Source organism: Melopsittacus undulatus, chromosome 4 (genome assembly GCF_012275295.1).
Source record: "Melopsittacus undulatus isolate bMelUnd1 chromosome 4, bMelUnd1.mat.Z, whole genome shotgun sequence".
Classification (NCBI taxonomy): Eukaryota; Metazoa; Chordata; class Aves; order Psittaciformes; family Psittaculidae; genus Melopsittacus; species Melopsittacus undulatus.
The window spans coordinates 99,337,773-99,354,077 of record NC_047530.1 but is presented as its reverse complement, the minus strand read 5'-3'; the positions used below and the strand labels follow the sequence as shown (position 1 = coordinate 99,354,077).

The following is a 16,305-nucleotide window of genomic DNA, read 5'->3' as shown; positions in this document are numbered from 1 at the left end:
CTGGTTTAGGGACAGCAGTGACATTGATCAGCACATGAGAGCAGCAGAAGAGAAAACACATCTGCAAAATGAGAGCAATAAAACTTTGGTTGCTTTGCATTTTAAGACTTACATCCTGCATTTGCGCGTTGAAAAGGGTACATGAAGACAACTGAAAAGACTGAATCATAACCTGAGCAACGCCCTGTGGGACACAATGTACTTCCTATGTCAGAATAGAACGTAATACATTTCTGCTCTTAAAAAAAAACAAAAGGAGAAACGAGATCTGCTGTATGTTAGTAATACACATTTAAACTGTCACGGCTCATCACACTAAAGTAGTTACTGACAGAAGTTCCAGAGTGTTGAAGATTAAACATCTGCACCTTGTCTTGCACTTAATGCTCCAAGTAAGGATATTTTACCTTTAGAATTGCCTTTTACACCTCCCACTTCAAAAACTGAAACCAGCAGAAAAAAAACAATCTAAGTCACTATAAGCACTATGAGAATTCAGGTTTTTAATGGTTTCCTTAAAAAGTTCAGACCCATATCCCTGCCGGGGGGTAGTGCTGCAGCTCAGTTACATCCTACCCTGGGAAATCCCCCTCATGAATTAGACATGCAATTGAATGAAGTTGCTATTATATTCTATCAGTTCACTCACATAAACATCTTTAAATAACTCATCCAAACACGCTCTGTCACGGTGCGAACTCACTCTGTACAAGCTGTGGCCAGCACAAAGCCAGTACTTCTTAAAACACTAGCTCCCTTCCTACCTGGGTCATCTTCAAGTCTGAAGGTGTGAAATTATAGATGATGTCTTGTAAAGTTTCCATACACCTACACTTTGACATTTAAATAACTCCATTTTACCTAATCTGTTTTGCTTCCATGAACAGGATGCCTCATGTTTACACATTCTATACCTTTTCCTCTCCTACACTCACATTACTCAAAACTTACTTCTGACTGTAACCTTTATACTTCGATGGACCTATGGGGTACTTACCACTCGTAAAAGCACTGGAAATAAACTTGCTGTGAAAAAATACTGTTTTTTTTTTCAGTACAGCATATGAAGTATTACACTTAACAAACCTGAAAACTGCTGGGCCTACATTTCTACACAGTGTACTCAATGAGATGTGACAAGGGAGTACTTGAAGAAAGAGAGCAGTACGTAGGGTTAGTTCAAGTTTAGTTCCATATTCACTCAACAACAACAAGAAGTGAAATCATCAAGCTGTGTGAATACTGCTGCCTTTTGTATTTTAGTAGCTTGAAGCTGCCGTTGTTACCTGAGCATGCTGGCTTTGTGCAAGCTCCTCTTTCTTGCGTTTCATGAGCTCTTTTCTCAGCTCTTTTGGTGCTTTCTCCACTTCACATAAAACCTACAGTGTATATAAGCATGCAGAAGGTGGCAAAAAGGACACACTTTCTCCACAGCAAGCATTACTGTGAACATAGGACATGCAGGTCAAGCACTAGAGTTACTGGGAAGCGTGCATTACTTCAGTGGCAGGGATGTTAGTAGTGAGAAGAGCTTAATGAAAAGAGAAGGAACAATACATGCTTTATGTGTGCCAGCAGTGCAGAAAGGAGGTATATGCCAGCCTCTTTTTGCATGCAAATGCTGCCCAGTGCTCTCATAAATGGCAATCTCTTGCTTGTAGTTTCATGCAGCAGCTAGAACAGTCAATAGTTAAGAAAACCACCACCTGCAAAAGTGGTATTTTCTTGAAGCACTATATCAAAAGGACTAGAGAGTGTTTACCTCCCGGTAAAGCTGTGAAAATGGTTGGAAGTTTAAAACAACTTCCGCTGAATACCAGCTATTGCTGACACTGTCTCAAACATGAATTTATAAGATGCCATTAGTAGCGAATCCAACCATAAATGACATCTACACAGATTTGTCTTTAATATAATCATACAAGCAAATAACATATTAATTGGTTGTGCTTGGTTCTGAAGAATTTAAAAGCAGAAGCCACAAGTAACTAAGGCTATTTTCAAGAAACTTCCCACAACACGTGTGCTGCAATGGAACGTGTTTCAGTCCAAGGGGAATTAAACTAGATTAGTAGAAAGATTCTAAATATAACCTGTCTGAATCAACTGACTATTAATCTGTTAATTTGCTGATGTGCTTTATTTTTAAGAATAATAAACGTGTAACATTGCACACTCCCGTATAGCATGGGGAGTTCCAGAGCAGCAGCTGCGTTTTGACTTCGAACTGTAAATCGCCTCCTTAAGCTTGAAATACAAAACTACGCCCCCCAGAACAAATGCCTGTTTGTTTAATAGTGGAAGCATCATCAGAAAACAGAGTCCAAACCACCACATGCTATTCCTGTTTCCATGAAAGAACTGCTTTTAGCTCAGAGCAGTATGTAAAATTCTTCCCGCTTTCCCATGTAGGACCCAATCACCAGTAAATAGAGAGAGACTCAAAAATGCAAGAGTATCGCAAAAGAAGAAAAATTGTTATTTACATGTGAGCATACGGTTCAAACTGAATACAACTTGTATTATTTTATGTGCTTTTGTACTACAGGATCATTCTATGCAGAAGCATGGAAATCTGAGTCTAAGTAACTATTAGAGCAAACACTAGAGCCATTTATATACAAACAAGCATTACATAATTGATCTGAAAATGAAATAAAACAGCTTTTAAGATGCAAAATCCATATGGAAACACATCACCTTCTCTTAGTCTAATGCAAGCAAATTAATAGCATAAGGTGTCATTGTCAAATGTCATTCATTTTGCCTCAACTGTATGACACACATTAAATTAACTGTAAAATATGTTAGGTTATACAGAGTTTTCCCTCCTGGCTTTCCTTTTTAAAGGCAACTAAATGCATATAACTGCTGCCACTTCGTTTAAAGACATTCTAAACAATAGCACACATTCAATAGAAGTCTAACAAATCAACAAAAAGTACCTGAACTTAAGTGGTTCTCAGTAGTAACCAAAACCATATTCTTTTATTCTGAACTCTAAGTTGGTAAGCATTTCCTAAGCAGCTATGGCTGGATTTGTTAGAGTAAAAATCTCAAATATTTTTCACAATCTCTAAGTAAACAATTTTCTTGATTTGAGAGAAAACACTTTATTAGAGATGCTGTGAAAAATTAAGTTTTCTAACTCGGCGGTGTTCTCTATAATAAGTCAATACCTAAATCTTCCCCATTAGCTGTTTGTATTTCACTTTAGGCAATAAGACAAAAGAAATAATACTGACTGCTAAAAACCCTTCCACAACTCAGTACAGCACAAGGTTGACAAGGCTTCTGGGAGACCTAATCTCAGCTGTTGCTATATCCATACTCCTTATTTTCTATATTATCACCATTGTCTCTTACCTCTTTTTTTTTGTTCTTCAGCATATTCTGGAATTTGGACAATTCCTTCTCCTGTTCTGCTTTGATGCGTTTTGCTTCATCTCGTAAGCGGTTTGTGTGTTCCTGCTCCAGGCGCTCTATTGTCTGTTTCTGCTGCTTTTCTAGATTCTCTATTTCCTGATCATATTGTCGCTTTTTATTCTGTAAAAACAATTTGGCATCTCTTTTTACAAAACTAACTTCCATTCAGTGAAGTGCTGTCCATAGGATGGCCATGACCAACTGTCTGGGGACGTGAGTGACAGCACACAAGCCGGGCACCCCGCAATGGAAAATATTGACATTTATTAATAAGCGTGAAACCTAAGCTATAGCCATCATAAAAGGAAACACCCAATTGCTGCTAGAAGTATTCTGCCTACTCCATCAACATGTCATATTTTAAGGGCACCAAAATCCAGAAACTCACTGTCATTTCCTGTTCAAAACGCCTGTACATCTGTTCTCGCTGTTGCAAAAGCTTATTACTGAGCTGCTGTTGGGCTCTCTGCTCCTCTTTCTGAAGAAGCCTCAGCTCTCTTAGCTCTTGACGTCTAATAATGGATAAAAAACAACAGTGGAAAACTACAGAAGATGAAAAAGGCATCTACAACTTAGGTCCATAAAACTATTTTTGAATTGATTATTTTATTAAGAAACACTTCACATTCCTTTTTACTAACAAAATAAGTGAAATAAATACCCAAATATTACAGAAATAAGATTATTAGTCCCCTACTTTTATATACACAGGAAAAAAAGAAGCTAATCTCTTGTAAATTGTACTTTTAAATACACTTACCGTAAAAATCGCATTTCTTCACTTTTGGAGTCATTTTCAGTAACTATTTTTGATGTGGTTACACTCACTTCCACTCCATCAACAACAAACTTCCGAGTTTTCTTTAAAGTTTTCTTCTGTCTTCTAGTTTCCTGAATAAAGCATTGCTCAGTTATTGTGGACTTATTTAGGTTATACCCTTTTCCCTTATTTCTTAATAGTCAATTACTTCAAATATTTCTGTGAAGGTCCACTGTAGGCAATCAGCATTTTTTGCTTATCAGGTACCTCACTAACCAAGACAACTTGAAGAATTCTGATATACTGAGACTTTCAGCAAAGGAAAACTGCAATCATTGATCATCCAAATTAGCAGAAGAAAAAAATAATCTAGGTAAACAATGAACAGAACAGATGCAGATTTAGGTTCAAGAGCTGAAGGGAGCTGCAACTGCTGTTTGCTTTTGACCATAATTTCCCCAGACACCAGAAAAAGATATTTAATCTGAAAACCAGTACTGAAACAGAATAGCAATTTACTCACTTACCTACTTCTGCTTGGAAATGAATTAAACCAGCAAGTTCAGTTTATTTTATATTAATAAAAAAACATGTGATGCTCTTACTGACAGAACTGGCTAAATCTCCCTTCTCAGAGCTGCTTTGTTTCATTGTGAGGGAAGAGAGACCCCAACTGAAACTGCACCTCTACTACATTAAGGCTACTGCAAACACCCTGAAGTCATGCTCAGCACTGCTATACCAAGTTATCATTTTTCTTTGGTTTTTTTTTGTCTGTTTGCTTGTTTTGAGTTGGGTTTTGTTTTCTTCAAACTCATGGTTACACAGTCAATATTTTATACTGGCTGTAATCATATTAGTATAAAGATATAAATACAGTTCATAACATGAAATGTGCTCCCTCTGAATGAGCTCGTTCACACTGGCATAGCTGTATTGATATAGTACAACCACAGGAGTACTGTGTTTGGAATAAACAAACCAGAGACACTGTCTGCCTTAGATCTTCTAAATCTAAACAGAGAGACAGAAGAATTAAGTGAAAGGAATTCAGCATAAGACGAGATGTTATAAGAGATTTATCCGGCTAAACACAGATTCTGTGCAAAAGTAAGGCACTGAACTAATCACCAGCCCTGAACTAGAGCCATTTGTAACTCTTCACCTTTAACATTTAAACCTCCTGCTATTAATTATTCCACATTTTAAAATACAATTATGCATTCAAATAAGAAAATCCTTAGCAGGTCTGTGGCTCCTAGCATAACTGCACACAATCCAGACATGGTTAGAGTGTGCAATTTAGAATACTTTGGTTTCTATAAAGTTTTGCATTTGTTTGTCATACCAGTTTCTTGCTCAGTAATTGTCTTTGTTGCAAAGGTCAAATTGGAGTTAATTTTAGGGTCACAGCCACATAGAATTTTATATTAAAAATTATACAATTCATTGCACTTACCTGTAAAGATATTGATCCTGTCTCTTTGTTTTTACTAAGGAAACTAGAAATTGATAAGTTCAAATCAATGCTGCTGTTATCAGCCGTAGAACCAGTGCCTGAATCTGCATCATTTTCCTTCATATTCTCCGATTCTAGCTGTTGCAACGTTTCTGTATTGTCTTGGTTATCTGTTTTGACCTTCTCTTTTTCTTCAGTGCTAATGCTAATACTGGGGACTGGAGTGACTTCAGAATCATCAGCTTGTTCATTGACAGTATCTTGAAGCTTATTCTTTACTATGTCATCAGAAATAACTTCCGAATGTTCTTTGTCTATCTGAATATTGTTTTCCTGGATATTCTTGGGTCTGCTCTCTTCCGAACTCTGGTTCATATCAGTCAGTTTATCCTCCACTTTAGCAGACGTATCCTCAGGCTTGTTCTGTATTGCCCTGTGGTCTACGTCGTCTTTCCCAGAGTCTTTGATCTCCATGCTGCTTATATTACTAATATTCTCATTTTCACTTTCTGACAGTTTCTTGTCTACTTTGATCACTTTATCTTGGCTTTCTGATACAGTTTCTTCAGAGCTGATTATCTCATGGACCTGCTTAGCCTGACTTTCCACTGGCTTATCCTCCGGCTCAGGTATTTTATCCCCATCACTGATCTGTATTTCAGCAATACCACCTATCTCCTTAACGTCGTCAATTCCATGCTTTATTAGTTCCTTTTCTTCATCAGCCACTTCATCTGCAGCATTAGGTAGACTTTCTGCAGTGGTGTCTCTTACAGCCTCTTTATGAGCTTCACCTTTATCTTCCTTTTGCTCTGTAGCATTTTCTGCAGGGACCTTTTCTTCCTTACTTTCAGAGAGATCTGTTCTGTTCTCCATCTCTTCTTTTTCACCAGTTTCACTAGAAATGGCTTCTTCAGTTTCTATGTTATTTTCAGTTGTAGGTACTATTTTTAGCTTATTATCTTCTGCTTGTTCATTTACCATGTCATTTTCCTTCTCTGTTTTTAGGTGGGGTTCATCCTTTATTTCTGATTTTGTTACTACATCAAGTTCTTCTCCTCCTTTCTGGGGTTCTGTATCTTCATGTAGTTTTTCTAGGCTTTCTGTACTCTTTTCAGCTAGCACTATTTTGCCTTCCTCACCTTCACCAGTTGGCACAGATCCATTCTGCACTTTCCTATCACCAACAGTACTATCATGTATGTTATCAGCCATTTTACTAACGTCCTCAGATTCATCTCCAGTTGTTTTGCCATCTGGAAATATCGTGCTGGCTTTGTCCTCAATTGCATTATTTTCTGTTTTCTCAGAAAGAGATTCCAGAACGGAGGCATTCTGTGAAAGCTTATCCTCTTCAGAGCTGGCAATACTAAGGTCAGAGGAGGCACGCTTCTCTGCAGGTAACTGCTAAAAAATTGAATGAAAAAGAATATTTAATGATTTTCTAACATAATTAAAGCACAGTTCTATTGAAGAATACCTGAACAGAGATACTGTATTTACAGGCAGAGTTATAGGAATTCGATAATCTCAGAGCACTTCACTTGGTATTAGCACAGAATAAGAGCAAGCTCTGCAGAGAGGCCTCAAACAGAACTACTGCACAAGAACACACTTCCATCTCTCATAATTTATTAAAATATACTGGACTGAATGAAAGGGACCATGGCCAGCCATGTGTCTCACTCTTAACAGGATCCTCAAGAGCCTTTTTCCAATCACGCTATCACGCTGCTTATTTTTACCTGGTTCAGTTCCCTGTAGTCCCAGCTACAACTGGATTTGGAAGTCACGTGTCTGTGCCAGTTTGGCTAGGAAGAAGCTGTGTGTGTAGCTTTAGTTAGTGCAGCACTGATGAAATGAAAGATTAAAAACCTTCTTCTGCTTCATCACAAAGAGTATCTTTCCTTGTGCTCTTTGTTAAGAATGCCTGAAATTTTATCTGTTTTTTAATCACTGTGAAACTCCATTAAAATAGTGAAAACCTCCAGCAGATCTGATTAAGTGGCAATATGAAACTAGAACAGAAACAGTTACATCACTGCAGAAATTGCTGCTTCTGGAACATGACTGAATGTTATCAGATTGCACACAGATCTACAAAAGAATATACTACTAAAGTACCATTTTAACCATAATTGCCCTTTCACTCTTCAAAGTGATTGCAATATCTCTCTGTCTATATTTACTGTTAGAACCCTGTAATTTGCAGATCAGCCTTCTGACTTGCCATTGGGAACATATGGGATTAGCTATTGTAACAAGCATGAGTTTCATCGTGCTTTTCCTACTTCAGGGTTTTCTGCAGCATACAAAACCCGATTCCTTTGAACTGAAAAGCACATTTCAAAGATTTCACGTGATTGTTCTAGAAGCCAAGTGCTAATCTTGAAGCAGTTTTTAAAACTACCACAAGTAAATAACATAAATGCATCATCTACCTCACAGTTTCCTAAACTGCTGCTTGTGTTGAGACACTTCATTGAGTCACAGGGTGGACACCATTCCCAGCCCTCCTGGGAACTGATGACTTAGCAGCTAATCAGCAGAGGAGATGGCGGGTAATGCCTTCGGAAATAGAAAATAAGTCATGGAGGAAGTTGGTGGGAATGCTTGGAGATCTGCTGGGGTGGACAGGGAAAGTGGCCAGGAGATGTAACTAGTGTGGTGAGGAGCAAGGAGGAAATGGAGGTGTGGCTCTTGTGCACATGCATTTGGCTCCTTTACCATTGCAGGTAATTGCAACTGCTGGTGGCACTGGTCACTGTCCATGTTTATAGTGCTTGAGCCAGTTAAGTCAGAAAGCACAATACCTGCATACTCTGAAACCTGCTGCCCTACCACTGAACTTCATGGCTTTGCCCTTTGAGAAACTGAATATATGTTGTGAGAATCTTTAGAAATACATTCATAAATGCAATCATGCCTTAGTAAAATATGAGGCTTTGCTTTTTCTTTTCTTTTGACAGTTTATAGCATAACAGTCGCATACCTACCTTAATGTTTTAAGCTTCTTATGGAATACAAATACACATTTATCTTTTCATCTAGTCATTTTGACTTAAAACCATTTACATAAAACTCAGTATCTGAGTTTTAAAATTCTATACTACATACACATGTAAAAATAAATGAAGATGACAGTCTTTATTAGCTAATATTCTTTATTATTAGCTCCTAAGGAGTTTAAGAACATAGCAATTTTGAAAATTACGATAACTTATTTTACAAGTTTAGAGTATGTTTATGTTGTTATTCTTAAAAGACCCGATACAAAGTTGGGTAGTACATCAGAAACTGAGCTCTGCATTGGAAACTGGTGATTGAAAATAGCTGCATATTTAAAAAAGTAAATTTTGAACTGACCAGAGAATTATCTGTTTCTTCTTCTTCATCCTCATCTTTACCGTCTTCAACTTCTTCCGTAACTTCAGCCTTAGCTTCTGCGATCAGTTCCCTTATTGGTTTATTGGAAGTAACAGTAACAAATGGATGCTTGTGAAAATAAAAAATAAGAACAATATTACATGCTGGCTTCATTGTAAACAGGGGAAAAATTGGAACTTGAAAGAAAGATAACCTTAGAGAAATGTTACTTTGGTTCTTTCAAACTGGAAGATTCAGACTTAACATTAATCGTAAATATCCTGATGTATTTTTTCCTGCAGATGTTTTAAAATCAAAACATTTGTATTCAAATATACTGTGTATGTCTAACAAACTTGCTAAAATACAAATAATTCATTTGTACTGACCTGCTTCACAATCCCAAGAATAGAAGTAGAAAGATTTTTTAGGAGCTTATTTTTCCTGGAAATGAGTTTCATTCCTTTTGTGTTCCAGAGCTAAATTATTTCCTGATAAGCTTTATCTAGAAATATCCTGCTTTGTCTTTAGAACAATTCTTCCTCTCAAAAAAAAGAATCCTGTATTTTTCTTTAAGAGGAAACAGCTACTTGTTCTTCTGTTGTCTGAATCTTCTTTCTCTGCTTGGTCCTGCTACTTAAATCTATTCAAGATGTGCCGGATGTAAACTGGATAAAGTAAATTCATGCTGACAGAATCAAATGTACCTGGTCACATCTATTCCTGTTTAGCTATTCTGCAGTGACAGCATTACAGAGGAAGGCTGAGCACTAAAGCCTTTTAAAACACCTGTCAGCAATGGACTACTTATATAAATATCTCCTTTCTCCATTATAAGTATCGAAGTATAAATACTTATGTGGAATAATTAAATTACATTAAAATATGTAAATGCCAAATTTGATCTGCACTTGGTAACATTTAATCAAATTTTACCAAATAAGGATCAATGCAACAATGTTAATACCATACTGTGTCTGAATACTTGAAATTATTATATAGAGTATAATACTGTTCTGCTTTTAAAAAAGTACAAAATCCCCTTGCTTTTAAACACTGGTGCCGAACAATCCAACTCTCCCTACCTGTAGAAGTTGAGTCGCACTCCACCTTGCATCTACATTCTTTTCCAAACATTTCTTCAGAAAATCTTTAAAATCTGATGACCTACACACAAAAAGCAAACAGGCAGGGGTTCTTCTATTGTCTTGTGGTACAGTGAATTATTCTTTTGCTTTCACATGCACCTAACACTGCAGCTCCAGGTCTTCTACTTATTTAGGACAGCAGAAAGGTAGTACAGGAATGCAAAGACCAATGTGGCACAAACACGATCTTTAAAATGTTTTGCCCATTGATAGAAGAGTTTACATTTGGCTCTGGATTGAAAATACAACACATCTGCTGTATCACTGAATCACTTAAAGATATTAAAATTATCAAATTGTAAAGGGCTTTTAAAAATGTTTCCTTAGTATAAAAATACTTTAGTCTCCATTCATCTGATCTTGTTCTTCAGATGGTTTTCAATCTTCTATTGCATTTGTAAAAGCTATTTTGTGCATATTTTAATGCTAAATCTGCCAAATATTAGCACTAAAATCTTCTATACAGAACTATAACAAAAAGACCACAGCCCATCTATGTATCTCCTTATACAACTTGTATGCATACACATACAAACATTGACAGAATAAGTACCTGACTTTATGCATTAAGCCAGTCCCATAAAGTTCAACAGGTCTATATCCATGAACATTAAGTTTATCAAATAAACAACTTAGCATGCCTCATATTCAAAATCTACAAATTGGGCTGAGAAAGTTGCAAATAGAGTACTCACCATTTTGAGGGCTGTGCTAATGTAGGTGGATCAGATTTTGCTATTTTCAGAAGCACTCGCATTGGATTTAATTCATGATGAGGTGGCTCTATTTGAGCCATTTCTATTAAAGTAATGCCAAGAGACCAAATGTCAGCCTTGTAATCATAAGGTCTGTCTTTAGAGGTCTCGCACATTACTACTTCTGGAGCCATCCTGCAAAGAGAGTAATGAAATACTGCATTAGAAAATACACTCTATCAATTCTGAAAAAAAATCCAAAACCAAGGTTCTAAACAGATAAATTCACTGAAACATTTTAAGAAGCACATTCTGTTCTCACTAAATATATTTACACAATATTGTATGAAGCTTGTAATAGTAACAGCAAAGGAAATACTAAGATATTAGTTAATACTTCAAAGTCAGCAAAATAGTGCACTTACCAATATGGTGTACCAATAAAAGAATCTCTTCTTTGTATTGTTCTTGTGTTTTTAGCTGATACTCCAAAATCCGCTTAAAGGAAACAGTAAAATGCTATTAAATGGGTGGTGGAAAAGATAGTTTTATATTTTACAACTATTTTTTTAATGTTTTATGTTTCAGAGCAGAAATGTACGTTTTGATAATTAAGCGCAAACATTCCATAGCACTTCTAATAAAAGATATTGAATAATAACAATGATAATGGTATTCTCCATTGCTGTAATAAAATGTAATGCTACTGTTGAGCTGTGTGAGACAACATGTAATATCTAACCAAAAATCAACTTTGTATTTGCAATTAATATTACTTTTTTACAAAGCACTATATTTCTCACTTAGAAAAAAAGGACAACTTTTAAATAAGTGTGATATGCTTATTATAGATGTAACTTTCTTAATGAAGACCTAGAAAGCAGAGCAAGGGGACAAAACAGCCACATGTGTTCAATCTGTACACAAACCCCAGTACAATCTGTACAAAATTACTTGGACTCAACATTTCAGAAGCCTAATTTCGCTCTGTGAGGAAGAAAAATGGACTAAGAGATCTATCTGTTCAAATGCTAAAGCTGAAACCTTGAGGGACTATAGATAGGGAAATAATAAAACTCAAATCCTCACACAAATAAATGCAATGGAGGAAATTTATTTACCTTTTTTATAAATATTTGTATTTGTAAAAGAAGGAATTACCCATTCCTCTGTGTACCAGAACCAAAACACAAATAGTTTATAATGAATAAAATGCTCATTTAAGGGATGCATTATTTTCCAAAACTAAAATAAATCTTGATTTAGAAATCTTAATTAACAAACCTAACACATTACTAAATGTATGTGTGAAAGAAATCTGCCCATGATCTGAACTGTAAAGTATCCTGACAGCCTGCACAGTGCTGTGCATTAGCCAAGCTTGACAAAATCTTAAAATAGTTCCAGTCTGTATGAGGAGCCAAGTCATGTGAGGCAAAAAAAATGCACAGAAACAAATGTTTCTCTCTCTGACCACGAGACTCTTACTAAGAGCTGAGATTTCTTTTACAGTAGTGCTAAGACAGTGGTTCTATTACTTTGTTAAATAAGGCCTATGTGACTGAGTCCATCACTAAATTTTCAGGCTTCCAAGAAACTTGTAACCAGTAAAGTCACACGTACTTTGTGGATGAAGAGAAAGGCATATTCAAGTATTAATGTACAAGTAATGATCTGCAAGGGAATCCATGCAAACAGCAGAGATTCACTTAACTGATCAATGTAGCAAAAGCAGGTTCTTAAATATTCTGAACTTCTTAAGAGAGATGATGCACTATACCTCACAGAGAGACTGTGATCAATACAAGTTAGGTAGCAGTTATGTTTATGAATTTGGACACATTTTGCTTATATTTAAAAGGAACGCGTGTAGCAAGGCTGGGAAATGTAGAGCCCCACTTCACAGTGATCTTCTAATTCTCTTTGATTTTACTCTCTGTGTAATTTGCATTCAAATAAATACAGCTAATCATGTAGAGAGACATGTTTGAAACCTGAATGCAAGCTGCTATGTCATGGAATTATGACAGTGGTAAAGCCACTGTAAAGGCTGACAGCTTATGCATATTTGCCCCGATGAAACCCTGAACAAAGTGAATGCAGACAGTTCCTATGACTTCCTGGCTGGCTGAAGGGGTGCTATTCAACATCAGTAGTCCTTTGTCAGTTCTTCATGGAGGAAAAAAAAAAAGGAATCAATAATAGTAAGCTTGTATTAGCTTCCAGACTGTTTTATCTTAATTTCAGTGCAATGAACAATTAAGAAAGGCATGGAAAAGCCCTAAGTAGAGTAAATAAGATCATTACTTCTTTCTCTCTCAATAACAGAAGAGACAACAGTACTAGGTACTGGGTTTTGGCGATATTGAGCGATGTTCATTTTCTAAACTAGCAACTTCAAAGGGAAGTTCTGATGTTACCACAGTAAAGATAAATATAATTAAGAACACATACTAAGAAACAGCTGGGCCTGTGTCTGACTTTAGCCAGCTTAGTACAGATATTGGTATGAATCCTACCCCTGCTGATTTTTAAATCTGAAAGATGTGTTAAGTATGGTTATGACATTTACTCAAGCTTTTTTCTTTTTTTGTAGCAAACCTTGCATCTGAAAACACTCTCATTATTAGACTGATATTTAAATAGATAAATACTGAATTCTGCCAAGCTACAGCCTAAGGAAAATACAGTTATAAGACCATGCAGAGTTCTGGGAAAGACTTTTATATGCAGGATGTTTACCTAGTTTAATGTCTCCATCTAACGTGAAAAGAATATTGCCAGCTTTTAGATCTCTGTGGATGATCTTATTTTCATGCAAGTAGTTCAATGCTTCCAGTGTCTGCCTGCACACCACTTTGATCTGCGGCTCTGTTAATGGCCTTTCAAGCTCTACAGGAGAAAGAGACAGAAATAAGCACAACATTTTTGCATTTTATGTGTTCATAGCAAGCTGTATAGAAGTATATGTGATAATTAATTAATCTGACATCCTTAATATCATATGTTAGAAAAAGTTCTATCTTAACATACTTGCTCCTTTCACTAATAATGTCATCCCTTGTACCCAAACCCCTCCTCATTATGAATGAGGCATACCTACCTATCTGAACTGTGAAAAGGATATATAGTTTAGAGACTGGTTCTTTTGTGTGGTGCACAGAAATGTTAAAGACTAGATCCTTTACTCATTACGCTCACCTAATTTGAGGAATAAACACAGAAAAATCTAACTTTAAGGTTTATGCAATATGAAAAAAATTATCACAATGTAATTTGGAAGATGACAGGGAAAGAATGAGATCCTGAAAAGGGCTCATATAGATTATGTTATAACAGAGAGCTCAATAAGCATGAGGACAACTCATCACATTCACTTAAAGGGTCAAGACAAAAATGTGGTTTGAAATGTAAATGAATAATTAAAAGATGAGAGAAAACTAATCTAACTATAATGTCCATAGAGAGAGGTGTAAATCCTAATTTAAAAACCCCGACATTCGACACATAGAGCACACCAATTACATAAATATTTGCATTTCAAAACAATATACATATGAAACAAGTCTTACAATATATATTATAATTTTAAGATGTTATGAAGTTTATTATTTGAAACAACTTATTTACCCAACATTACTGCATCTACTGCTCCACCTGCACAAAATTCGATCAGGATCTGTATACAAACAAAAGAATACACAAATTACAAATTAAATAGTTCTGCTGAGCTGAACCTTGATTATGGGAGCATTATTGGAAGACCAGAGTTTCAGACTATTTGGCCTTTACAAATTATTTACCTAACCTCTGCAAAATATTGGTTACCCAATAATAAATGTTACCCAGTTAAAAGTAGGGCTTATGTTGCTCAAGCAAATGATTTGAAAAATGCTTGAGGATGCTCAGACAAAAGTTTTAATCAAAATATAAAATTCCATAATAAAATTTATAATAAAACAGCTTTTACCTGACTCAATTTAATGTGATTTACACAATCCCTACAAACTCAGTTCTTAATTATTCAACTGTATTTCTATATTATAATCTCTCTGACTGAAGGCCAAGAATAAGAGCTGTATGATTTCCCAGTAGCAGATATTAACCGTATATTTTCAAATGAGATGAAAATAGGGAAAAATACTCTTAAAAGTGAACAGAAAATGAATAAATTCAGATGCTTACATGAATTTTCCTCCATTTTCATTGATGCCTATAATATCTAATAATACTAGAACTCCATCTTTAGTTTTCAGTTTCCGTTTGTAACAAAAATAAACTGCAACTATTTTGTGGCACAAACTATGCTGACATGTAGGACAGAAAGAACATAGACAAAGGAGGAAAAAGGTAGACAAAGAGAATGAGGAGAGCAAGAAGGAGGAAAGGTCACCCAAGACTGACACCCTACTCTTCTTCATGTATTTTTTCTTCTTTAAATTGAATTTTAAGCATTCAGTTATACTTTTCAATCCAACAGCTAATGAGTATTCCTTGTCAGAATCCTAATGGTCAATATTCTGGGAAATACGTTAACTTTTTTCATTTAGAGTACTTTTAAAAGCAGAGTATAATTTCCCATAAAAAGAGGAAAACTCAAATTCTACCTTTTACCTTATACCATAACACATTTTCTATATATATACACATCAGATGTATTAAATATTACTTCAAATTGGTATTATAATTAATCCTTACAATGGTGCTAACAAATACATAATGCAACGCTTTGTAAATCCCTTAAACCACTATTACATTTTCATGCTTCTACATACCTACTGCCAAGTAGGTTAAGTGTGGGGATTTGTAAATAAAGAATTTCTTTCTCTAAAATTTGCTGTTTGGTTTGACAACCTGACAAAGGTCTCCATGGTACAGAAACTGTTTCTAAAACTGGAAGCAAAAGCATACTCTTTTGCCAACTATCATTCTTTTCTTTTTTCCTCCACTAAATTCCGTTTACTTACCACATCATTATAGCCTTCCCTTTGGCCCTTTCTTGTCTCTGCATTTCACTGTAACTATGTATCTACAATTCTGATTTCAAACTATTTACTCCTCTTCCATCTTTATTCTACTAGTGAAGCCTATCCATTCAGTCACATATTCTGCCTCTATGCCCACTCGTTTTCATGGTGGCCTTCATGCATGGAAATCTTTTCAGTATTCCATTGTTTTATACAGTATCATTATACAAGATCTGAATTAGTCTGCATTCAGGTCACACAAGGTTTTTACAAAGCTTATCAAAATAAATCTACATCAGGGAACATGCTATTACACTTCTATTATTTTTGTGCTTAAAGGATAAAGCATGTTTGCAAGACTTGATGGAGATTTCCTTTTACTTGTTTTAGGTATCTTTTCAAATTAGAAACTCTTTTCAAAAAACCATGCATTCTCTGTACAATTCCAAAAGCACTTGAAATATTACACTGCACTACCTGGAAG

General features: G+C 35.7%; 1 protein-coding gene across 2 annotated transcripts in view; it reads right to left on the bottom strand.

The window, feature by feature from the left end:
* Positions 1–16,305, bottom strand: part of SLK (STE20 like kinase) — a 50,269-nt gene that overhangs the window by 12,151 nt on the left and 21,813 nt on the right. Inside the window, exons 3-13 of one of the 2 annotated variants that reach the window (XM_005154624.3) lie at positions 14,485–14,533; positions 13,597–13,746; positions 11,280–11,352; positions 10,855–11,049; positions 10,097–10,178; positions 9,012–9,140; positions 5,646–7,052; positions 4,187–4,317; positions 3,815–3,938; positions 3,367–3,546; positions 1,287–1,379 (exon numbers count right to left, since the gene is read on the bottom strand). In XM_005154624.3, coding sequence (XP_005154681.2) covers positions 1,287–1,379; positions 3,367–3,546; positions 3,815–3,938; positions 4,187–4,317; positions 5,646–7,052; positions 9,012–9,140; positions 10,097–10,178; positions 10,855–11,049; positions 11,280–11,352; positions 13,597–13,746; positions 14,485–14,533 — 2,613 coding nt within the window. The remainder of the gene's footprint in view (positions 1–1,286; positions 1,380–3,366; positions 3,547–3,814; positions 3,939–4,186; positions 4,318–5,645; positions 7,053–9,011; positions 9,141–10,096; positions 10,179–10,854; positions 11,050–11,279; positions 11,353–13,596; positions 13,747–14,484; positions 14,534–16,305) is intronic. The other variant, XM_031053782.2, reaches the window with a different exon arrangement.